The following is a 10,850-nucleotide window of genomic DNA, read 5'->3' as shown; positions in this document are numbered from 1 at the left end:
TATAGAACAGAGAGTACAAGTACACCGCTAGATCGTGTCGATCAGGGTTGTTCTATGTATGATTCATGCATATGTACGTTTCTGTCTATGTATATACTATGTGAGTACTGTAAAGACAGTTGGGCGAAAAGGGTGTTGCTGGCTGCTGGGTAACAACAATCGGGACTCGGCTCATGATAGGTTGCACATTGGTACGCAGCAGCGCAGACGGAATACCAAACAATTCCCGAATATAAGCGTAAGCCAGTGGAAACGCTGGAGGACAAGTACAGAATACTGAACAACAGAACGGTACAGAATAAGTAGCAATATCCAATTGTATCTAAAAGACGAAGGCTAAAAGGTACGCAGGGCATCTATCATCATCTCTCATCAAGGTCGTTAAGACGGTGTGGAGGTGGTGAAACACAGGACGGATAGCCCCGGAGATAATCGTTTTTTTCCGCAAAGTAGAAACAGAAAGGAAACAACAATAATCATTGAGCCCACGCTTGGGGGTAGAAGGAGTCTTCCATTGACGACCCTGAATCGAACAGGGTGGTAGACCAAGTAGGATCCGTTGGCGAGGTCGTTGGCATGACCATGTTCGGATCAGCTGTCACGGACTTTTCATTCCCCTCACCGTATGTCGGTGGTTGCGAAGTAGGGAAGTTGTCCTGAAACGGCTTCTGCTCTATGCCTATGTTGGTCTGCAGTTGATGCTCTAATGCCGCAGTTGATTCGTTGGCCGATTTCAAAAAGTCATCGATACTCATCGAGTCCAGGTTGCTGGATGCCAGGAGCTGTGCCTGCGGCATGCTGATGAAAGACGATGTCGAGCTGAGACGCAGGTGCTCCATATCCGAACCTTCGCTCACACTGTGCAGATCGCTGCCGGTGTGGGCGAGGCCAGGGAGTGGACCAAATTCGTCTGCCTCCGAAATATCCCCTGAGGATGATGGGGCCGCAAAATTGGGGCCTATCGAATTGTAATCGAAGCTCGCATACGATGGGGCTTGAGTGCTCGTAGCAGCAGGCGCGTCCGAGGAATAAAGCGGGAAACTGGACCAATCGACTGACGGGGCATTGAACCCGGCATTGCCTACCGGCATCTCAGTATCAGGCGAAGCAAAGAACGGCTCCTGATACGGATCTTGGAACGCAATGCCGGAGACCGGGGAGGTCGTCGAAGTGGAAAAACCGGGGAACATGTCGGCCGGCGGAACGCTGGTGACGATCTGATTCAAAGGAGTCTTGCCAAATTCGTCTGCATTTGAGATCGTCGGCTGTTCTGGACCCGCCTCATTCGACTGCTCCAACGGTGATTGTTGCGAAACCGGGGCCGTTGGAGGAGGGAAAAACGGCGAGATGTCAAGTGATGGGACAGACGTCGTAAGGTCCTCAGCAGCCGAAACGGGAGCACTCTCTGGGGAACCATGTTCGGATTTGGTACGACGTGGTGGCCCGAAAAAGGGCGGCGGCGGAGGAGGCTGCTGCTGATCGATCTGAGGGTAGGAATGGCTCTCCCCCATCATTGCTGACTGCGATAGCGGCAGGTGGTCGACCGAGCGGCGGGTCACATCAGACGGTGCATGAAAGGTATGCGAACGAGGAATTGTATAAGGCAAACCGCACTTATGCGCCATGTCGTTGTGCTTGTGATGTGGCTTGTGATGGTGACCATCCCGGAAGACGGTGAGGGTGCTGTCCGACTTGGTCGACGTCAATTGAGGCTTCTTGGGGCATTCCAACAAGATCGTAGGTTGTGCTGGGGGAAGGCCAGTTTCTGGAACAGGATCTAAATGGTGTTCCTTTTTCAGCGCACAGATACAGCGTTGGCCATGACAGCAGCCACAACGCTGACGGGAGTCCTCTGTAACTTCAGATCAGAACTATGAACCAGGGAACCAACACCAACATGCTCACGCTTGTGATCTCGCCTGTCGGCGGTGTGGGAATCCGAGTCATTCTTGTGACAATTCTTCTTTTTGTCACCACACTCGCACTTTGTGTGGGTTGTACGTGACTTGCGTAGACCGCGACAGTGAGCGCATTGAGAGACTGGACGGCCTTTCTTGTTGATGTGGGTCAATGGGCGGTCTACATGATCCATCATATTAGTCCAGGAATTATTGATACAAAGGGATTGGAAGGAACATACCACTGTGATGACAGCTGCTGACACGGTGACCCCGGACGCAAGCTTCACAAGCCCACTTCTCGCCGTCGATAAGCATTTCCGCGGTTACTGAACGGGGAACATGCGACGATTCGCGACGAGTGGAAAATCCCAACGGGTTTAAGAATAAAAGAGGTATAAACCGGATACAAAGACCGGTTGACAGAAAGCAAATGATTATGATCAACCGAACAGGAAGCCCTGTCGGGGAAGAGCGTAGAGAGCCGTCAACGCGGGATTGACAGGGTATAGGTGCGGTCCGTCTGCAAAGAAGACGGAACCGGCTGCAACAAGGAAACAACTCCCAAACGAGCAAAAGCAAAGGACAAAAACAGGGGTATCTTTGGTATCTTTCGAAATTCTTCAGTTCACAAAATCTGTCGTCGAAACAAGCGGTATATACCACAATGCGAAAGGCGAAACCGGTCGGAGGGTTGTCGCTAGTATCAATCACGCGCGTTTCAAGAGGGCTAAAGCGAGGAGAGCCATCCAAGGCAGTTGCCAGGAATGATCAATCACACGAATGGAAGCGAATAGAGTAGATATAGACAGGAAGGACGAGGACTCGGGGGGCCAAAGCCTACGCACCGTTTGGCGCCGGCCGTGAGACAGGACACCAAAAACCGGCTGTGGCGGCCAAAAAGAAAGGAAAAAGGCGATCGATATCGAGGCAGAGTTGCGACCAAACCCTGTGAGGAGGGAAGAAAAGGAAGAAAGGAAAGAAGAGAGGAAAAGGAAAAGAAAAAAGAAAAAAAGGGAACAGGAAAAACGAGGAACCGCCAGGAATAAATGGCAGGCTTATTGGGGGAGGGGGAAACGGAACCGCCGTGTGGACTTACCGTATTGTTGTTACAATACGGCACGGCAAGGGTGTTGCGTGGTTGGCTTATGTGGATGTCCGGAGTTGTACGTACGGTCAGAATGGAATGTAAGGGCAGAGTACAAGGCAGAGAACTCTGTACTGCACATAGCAGGGAGATTGTGTTTTTATGTCTGCGAAGGAATTTTATGAAAAAAAATAAATAAATAAAATAAAAGCTGTATGTAGTATATGTTTTTATTCTTTTCTTTACCTGATGGAATGTCATCTGAGTCAGCTGAGGAAGAGGTTTTACAGTCCAGTGGTCTGACCACAGTCACGGCCCGATATATACGCGGTATATGAGATTCTGATGCCGGTAAGAGAAGAATCTTGATATGGGGAGAGCTCAGCTCTGCAGTCTGTATGGAGTATAGGTTTGGTATACATATCCTGCATCCTGTGCTGGAGTAGTACTGAGTACTGTAAAAACATGCACCTTTACGGAGTATCTGGAGTCTCCGTACTCCGTATCTCGTTTGACCCTATGGATCCTGTTACGAAACTCTGGGGCCGCGGGCGGATTACCACTTTAGATTAGAATTTGATTGGGAGATACTCCATCAGTACAAGTACGTACAGGTAAAGCTCCGTACATTTACAGAGTACACAGTGCGAGTATCCAGTACAAGTCCAATTCGACAGCACTCACATGAATACATACTCGGATAGTGTACCTTGCTCGACCACGGTCCCTGGCCTCGCTAACCTTCTAGAAATCGTTTCCGCGTTCCATGCAAGCCACAAGAACTCGATCTTTCAACACACAATCAGATTTTTTCTTTGTATGCAGCATCAGCGTTACATGGTTTTTTATCCATATGGTTGGTCATGATAGCGGTTGGTGTTAGGTAAAATTTGTACGGAGTATTTTACCGAGACGCACAAGGAGAAAAAAGGAAGAAGCAATGTGTTGATTACAAAAATGAAAACTGCTTGAAAGATTCTCTGTTATGACTGTATCAATTCGCTCTTATTCTCGCCAATTCTCTTCCCAGTTCTCCCTCTATCATGAAATCATTGTTATCAAGCATCTCTCCAAACCAGTTCTCTATACTGTATCGAATACTGCACAATGTCGTCACCGACTGCTCCCTTGAGGGCGGCTGCAGCGGCGCCGGCGCTAACCTCGTTACGGACTAGCATAGTCATATGGGAGGGGCAGAAAGTCGATCTCAGTGGAGGCGGTCAGCGGTCCCCACCGGCCAATCAAACGGTGGATGGGTGAAACCGGGAAAGTGACCCACTATGCGAACGGACTCTAGCGGTTAGCGCTACTTAGAGTTTGTTCTGGTGGGTTTGGAGTGTAAGAGAGACATTCATATATTCAAGATGGTCGGTTATAAACGGGAGGTTGATGCTGTGTGACTAACTGATTGAGTAATAGCTACGTTGACCAAGTATTTGTTGACATGATGGCCCTGTAACCGTTATGTATACTGTCGTATCTGGAATTTGGCGGGACTGACTGATTCTGGGGATAAGAATATGTACGTAGGTTCCCGTGGTGGGGCCACTAGCTAAGCTTGAGGTTAGGGCATAGGTATCCGTATGGAGTACGGAGCACGAGGCTTTCGTAGGGACGGTTTGAAATAGATGTAGCTAGCGGTACCTCACCGGGACTAAGCCATAATAGTAGAATAGTAAAGAGTATCCCAAAACAGCAGTAAGCTATCTACGGAGTGTTCTATAGGGTACGTTAGATGCTCGATTGCTTGGTGTCATTTCGCTCAGGTGACAGCTGCCTGAAGACAATTCCATCATGTCACAAGATACACTACGATTGGAAACCCTAGTCCGTACATTGCCATAATACTTACCTGTATGAGTACTCCGTACTTGCACACTGACCTTCATTTCAAACCCCGAAAACTTTTCCAGCCACTCTTAGGGCATACAATAATGGCCTTTGAAGAGCACAATATCAAATTCCAACAGTACTAACCCCGAACAGCATAGCCTAGAAATTAAGTTAGCAGTGCCACAGTCTGTATATTAATCTCCATTGGCAGATTGGAGAGTTCTTTTGAGTCAAACTGTATGCACAGTGGTGTACGTGCAGTAGTAGTTGTTTCACCGGCGTTGTTGGGTTGCTATTGGCGGGTAAACTGGCCTATTAAGAAGAAGCCCCGAGATCTTTCACCAGTATACTTTGCGCCATAGCACTCCGAGATAGACGCCTGTCGCATACAACTTTACAACTTGCCAATCTTCATATAACTTCACGAGAGTGAGTCGAATCAACATAGTCTACTGTGCACGCCATATGAGTATTCCTATAAAAGAATCTGTTATTGGCCAAGCAACCACCAATTAGGTTAATCTATTTCAACCCGTCACGGCCAGACCCGCTTCTTGGCTAGTGCACTTGACCCGAAACGGAAATACTTCTCGGACAGGAAAAAGTGGCCAGCGGACCGCCCCCGTTGTGGAGTGTTAGAGGCTCTTAGTCCCGGTGGCTATCCACTATCAGGAGTGCTCGCTTCGGCTTGCGGATACCCCGGTCTGTCCGGCCCGGTGCGGTGCGAGTCAACACGGGAAGCATTTGAATCGGTTTGTTGGTTGTTATTCTACGATTAGATTCTTGACCGTTTGCCGTACGGAGTGTATAGTACGGCGTTACTAAGTGTCCCCAATTAACGATGTTCTGTTTTGTCCTAGTTATGCAATGTAATGGTAGGTGCCTAGTCCCTGGTAACCAACTGTCGGGATTGATGAAACGTTGCAGGATCAGTCCAGCCTTGGCTTGATTAGTCTGCACACCGTGAGCACGAGTACTCTCACCGTGACTGATGTCAGTATGTCTATCGCAATGGCCGTGCGCCTCTCATTTGACGACAGTATAGCCGACGGTCTCTGTAAAAACCTTCCATTTGGAGTATGTGTGAAGTTCTGATCATGGTTGGCAATGTGGAGTTGCTATCATCTCGAAAGTTAGGTCGTAACGTGGTATGGCAGCATCTCCCTGAGAAGGCAGTTGGTCTAGAAGAGCCCTTGGACGCATGAAATGAGTCAGTTATTTGGAATCAATCCCTGCTCGCGCCGCCTATAGTATTATGAGATCTGTAAACCTGAGTTGGACTTTGGGATACCGTTAGGACCTGGTTCCGCCGCAGCAATTGGCATTTTAGCATAGCTCAGCATAACATCCAAAAAAAAAGAGGGGGAGGGTGTTATAGAAAAGAACAAGAAAATTTGTAATACTGCACAAAAAGTGGTTACTATCTCGAATTTGAAAAAAAAAAAAAAAAAAAAAAATCTGCATCGTTGGTTGGTGATGCTACCGGGCCTGGGATCATCGCGATGGCTTCATTCGTGTCCCAAAAGGGAAATCCGTGATATCGCAGCATCAGACAATTACGATGAAGCTAGGCATAAACCAGTAAGGCGAGAGATATTGTAACCTCAATGCCAAGGTCCCCTGTTGTTATCAATAACAATTCACGACAAGCATCTTCCCTCCTTATCGTCAGGCTTCATCCGTATGCATGGGGAGATCACAGCAGCCAGAACTCTCTCAGAATCGGGACTTTCAATCCTGCCACTCCGGACCATCTATCCTCCTACACTCCGTCTCGTTATCGAAATTCATCTCTTCTCTCCGCCGAACGATTCAGGTTCTGGGCCGGTGGGAAATAGTATTAATCCGTCGTCGCTGAACGCAGAAACAAAAAGCCGGACCGCCGCATCGGCGCGATCATCACTAAGTAGGAAACTTTTATATCATCCGAGTCTCTATCACCAGCTGTATATCCTCACGGCCATTTTTGTATTTTGTTGCGCGATCATGGTCGCCGTTTCCTGCTCTCTGCCGAGGGCTATTGGCGCTAACCCCTTCACAATGCTCCCCGCCCAGGCAAATTTAGCCTGTAAAACCTTGCCTTGCGCGTCTTCGCTTCTTCCACCTTTTCTTCCTCCACCACCACCACCACCACCACCACCACCGCTATCAATACCCACCAACCATCACTTATCCATCCGGAATTTTTTTAAATGGTTAACGCTCCTCCGCTTGGATTTTTTCTGTCATGTCTCGTTTTGAATCTGACGCAATGAATTCCCGCGAGCAGTCGGATATGCCTCCGGCACCCTCGTACCCGTCCCCCAACGCGGCGCAAATGAGCCAAGGCGCTATGCAATACTACACCAACCGCCAGTTGACCACCGACGAGCTCTTGTCCGCTGAGCTTTCTCGCGAAACTTCGGGTCCTAGCCTGGCAGACGGGTCGAGTAATGGCGTTCATCACGGCCAGTCGATGGTTTTGGGGGCCTCCAATCCCGGTGGGCCGGAGATGGGTCGTCCATCGTCCCCGGATCAACACCAACAACAGCATATGTTGCAGTTCACTCCGGGTCAACAGGTGGGCGCGGATCCGAATCATGACCTGAGCTATGGTGACCAGAGTGCGAGGAGAAAGAGATCGAAGATTTCGCGGGCGTGTGATGAGTGCCGGCGCAAAAAGGTACTTTGTTTTTGTGTGATTACTCGACGCGACGGGGGACTAGAAACTAATCTTTTCATCTCTACTAGGTCCGTTGCGATGCTACCTCCGAATCTGGTGTCGAAACTTGCTCCAACTGTCGCAGACTTGGTGTTGTCTGTCAGTTCAGTCGCGTCCCGATGAAACGCGGACCCAGCAAAGGGTGAGATGAAAATTCCGCCAAGTGACAGGAACGGTTCAACTGACGGGATTAAAGCTACATCAAGGAACTTGCGGAACGCCTACACACTCTGGAGAGTCAAATGCAGCCTGCCGCCATGGTCCACCCAGACATGCAGTACCAGGCCATGAACGAAGTGCCGTCCCCGAGACCTTACCAAGAGTTTTCCCCACCAATGGACGCAGGTCCTATCAATCGCAAGCGCACCTACTCTGTCTTCGAAGGACTCCCAAGTTCGTTCTCGCAGCCACAGTTCAACCCCCGTGGATCGCAAAATGCATTTGGTACGCTGTTTGCACTACCTACGTGGTCCTGCTCCCAACTAACTAGAATAGATACGACAGAAACCTCCACGGATCCTGTGCTTGCTACGTCTGCACCCAAGCCCGGTAACCTGTTCTGGCCGGTCAGCAACGAAGATGGCCTTCCCGCCGGGATGGACATTCCCGAAGTGTCGAAACACCCGGACGAGGACATGACACCATTGGACGTTGATGATGGTGCATTGAATGCGTTCGTCTCTTCATTTGCCTACTTTGTCTTCAGAAACTGATAAGGTGCAGCTACCACGTCAACATTCATCCGGTTTTCCCAATTTTGCCGCACTCCAAGGAACGTCTGCTCGAGATTCTCCACCAATGCAGTCGCGAAATTCAAGAGGTCTTCCTCTACAGTCTTTACACAGTGACACGCACTGACATGGGTCGTGTTGCTGGTGCTTTTGGAAAGGTGGCGTCGTTCGACAATGCTCAGGACCTTCTCTTGTACTACACGCGACAACCTGCACTGGTCCGTTCGACTGCGGTCAATCTGATATGGCTTCAGTCGATGCTGCTTATGATCTTGGACTGCGACTTCCGAGGACCCGACAACTTCGTACTCAAGGACGGTGTTCCAAAGCACACTCTTATCCAGTCTGCTATTAAACTTGGCTCTGATTTGGCAAAAGGTCTTGGTCAATTGAAGAACAAGCGAGCTTCTGACCCTGACCATGATTCTGACGCCAACATTACCCGACGGGATTGGGTTTCGCTGATTATCCTCACTCGCTGGTATGCCGTCAGTGTGGCTGATCCGAGTGTCCTTGGAAACCACGAAATCGGTGGTCGGGAAGATGAGCGGGTTGTTGGCTCAGTCACGACAGGTGTTGGCTGTAAGTTCTAGCCGTTCTTTCGATATGAGGAAACCCAGCTAACCCAACATCTAGCTTACTCGTCATTCCTGGTCGAAATGGTCACCCTGGCCACCTCTGACCACAATATCTGCCAAACCAACACCGGCGTAGGACGTTTGATCAGCGCAAACCTTGCAGCCTCTCTTGAGCGTCTCTCAGAGGTCCAAGACCTCCACGGCTTCCACGTCCCCGAAGAGACCTCGTCCGACAGTTTCCTCGAGAGCCTCCAGAACCAGCTCTACTGGACAATCCGGCTGCTCATCAAGCGTCACATCTTTGTCTACAGCCCCTACGAGATCATCTACAGCGCGCAAGAACTCACCAACGAACTCCACAAGGCAACCATGCAATCCCGCCTCTCCACCCCCTTCGACCTCCACAGTCTGGCCCTTGCCTCCATGACCCTCCTCGAGGCCACCGTTCTCCCCGAATACGCCAATGAATGCTGGGAATCCCTCAACAAGGTCGAAGAAATCCTTGACCGCCGCACAAAACGCTACACCGGCGTCGAAGAATTCCAAGACGTCTTCGCCACCCCAGGTTGGGACAACAAGATCCGAATTTTCCTCGAATGGCGTCGCGCCAAGTCCCAGGAGTCCCAACTCCAAGACCCTAGCCTGACCAAGAATAACACCCACAACGGTAACAACGGCGCCGCCGCACCGCCCCCAGTTATGGGCCCCAACGAGCAGCGCTCGCTGCAACACTTGGCTGACCTTGCCGTCGGCGCTGAGGGATCTGTCTCTGCAAATGCAAACGCGTCGTCTCCGCCACCGGCGCTTCCGGAGAATAATCTCAACGCGGCGGAGGCGCAGACGCCGCAGGGGCGTATGGTCGTTGATTTTACGTTGTTGACGAAGGAGGGGTATTTGAATGTGTTTTCGGGGTTGATTTATCGTCGACAGCGGTGATCCTTTCCCTTGGGTTTTTGTCTTTGCTCTCTTCTCTTTTATAAATGGATAAAAGAAAATATCGTATATGCTTCATCAACTGAACTGTTTTGGATTTTGGAAATAGGAGTTTTGATTCTCTTCTCCTTGTTTGTTCTCTTTTTTGTATCCTATGCAATACGTTGTAATTGTCTTTCTTGTCTTGAGATCCTCCCCACTCGTGTTCCTTGATGGTGATAATGTATTAGACCCTTCCTTTTTCTATTGCTAAATAGGTATACTACGGTACATAACTCCAGCTCTGGCCATACTCTCCATGTAAGGTATATAGATCACAGCCCATATAAAACAAATATCAACAAACAGCATGAATAGGAATCATCAAATCAATGTCAATGTCAAATCATGAATGAGAATGTCACGTTTTGCCAAACGCAAATCGCTGCCAAAGACCTTCCACATCCTCAGCAAGAGAAATAAAATCGTCGTTCTGGATTTGTGAGCAGATCCAATTCCCGAGTCTTGCTGTACGTTCTGTCTTTGGGTCGGAGATATATGAGGCGAGGTCTACAATGGGGTCTTGCTTCCATTGTTGCTGTGTTTGCAGTTGCAATTGCGGTTGCGATTGTGGTTGAAGAGAAGGGTTCGTATTCATGGGTATAGCACTGCGGTGTTGTTGTTGTTGCTGCTGTAATTGGATAGGCATGTTCATAGGTAGAGTATTGCGGGGTATATCCATATGGCTCTGCAGTCTCGAACTGGTATTGTTATATGATGGTTCCTGTCGATAGAGAGTCGTAGGAGGAGCGGGTTGGATAGGTATAGGTATATTTGTGTTTGCCTGCGTGTTCTGTTGAGATGAAGGAGGATTGTTGGCGGGTTCGCTACTTGAATTTGACTGTGAGAGTGAAGTAAAGCTGCGCTTTATTCCTCTGGCGTTGCTCGTGTCGTTTGTTGCTTTGGATGGCGTCGAATCGTAGTGATCTCGGATTGATGTCTGGGTTTTCTCAGAACCTATGTTTCAAATTATTCATTAACAAGACATTTCCTAGTTACCAGGTAGTGTGTTATACCAGAGTCGCTTGGCCTCGGCGCATTGTTTGTCTG

General features: G+C 49.3%; 3 protein-coding genes across 3 annotated transcripts; 1 reads left to right on the top strand and 2 right to left on the bottom strand.

Moving 5' to 3' along the window:
* Nucleotides 1–476: 476 nt before the first annotated feature.
* EURHEDRAFT_515456 (uncharacterized protein) lies at nt 477–2,216 on the bottom strand (the record flags this gene model as incomplete). The annotated part of the gene is made up of 3 exons (XM_040786380.1): nt 477–1,852; nt 1,906–2,079; nt 2,141–2,216. 3 exons carry the CDS (start codon nt 2,214–2,216, stop codon nt 477–479), a joined length of 1,626 nt encoding a protein of 541 aa, XP_040638830.1.
* Nucleotides 2,217–2,377: 161 nt separating this feature from the next.
* On the bottom strand, nt 2,378–3,342 carry EURHEDRAFT_67053 (uncharacterized protein). Its single transcript, XM_040787614.1, has one exon. The coding sequence runs from the start codon at nt 3,244–3,246 to the stop codon at nt 2,674–2,676; it is 573 nt and encodes a 190-aa protein (XP_040638829.1). The 5' UTR covers nt 3,247–3,342; the 3' UTR covers nt 2,378–2,673.
* A 3,727-nt stretch (nt 3,343–7,069) lies between these two features.
* On the top strand, nt 7,070–9,764 carry EURHEDRAFT_515455 (putative C6 finger domain protein; the record flags this gene model as incomplete). The annotated part of the gene is made up of 6 exons (XM_040786379.1): nt 7,070–7,480; nt 7,549–7,661; nt 7,716–7,963; nt 8,015–8,192; nt 8,243–8,832; nt 8,887–9,764. The coding sequence occupies 6 exons, from the start codon at nt 7,070–7,072 to the stop codon at nt 9,762–9,764; spliced, it is 2,418 nt and encodes an 805-aa protein (XP_040638828.1).
* Nucleotides 9,765–10,850: the final 1,086 nt, after the last annotated feature.

This window comes from Aspergillus ruber, assembly GCF_000600275.1.
Source record: "Aspergillus ruber CBS 135680 unplaced genomic scaffold scaffold00013, whole genome shotgun sequence".
Taxonomy (NCBI): Eukaryota; Fungi; Ascomycota; class Eurotiomycetes; order Eurotiales; family Aspergillaceae; genus Aspergillus; species Aspergillus ruber.
Note: the sequence above shows the minus strand (reverse complement) of the source record. Positions and strands in the feature narration are given on the sequence as shown.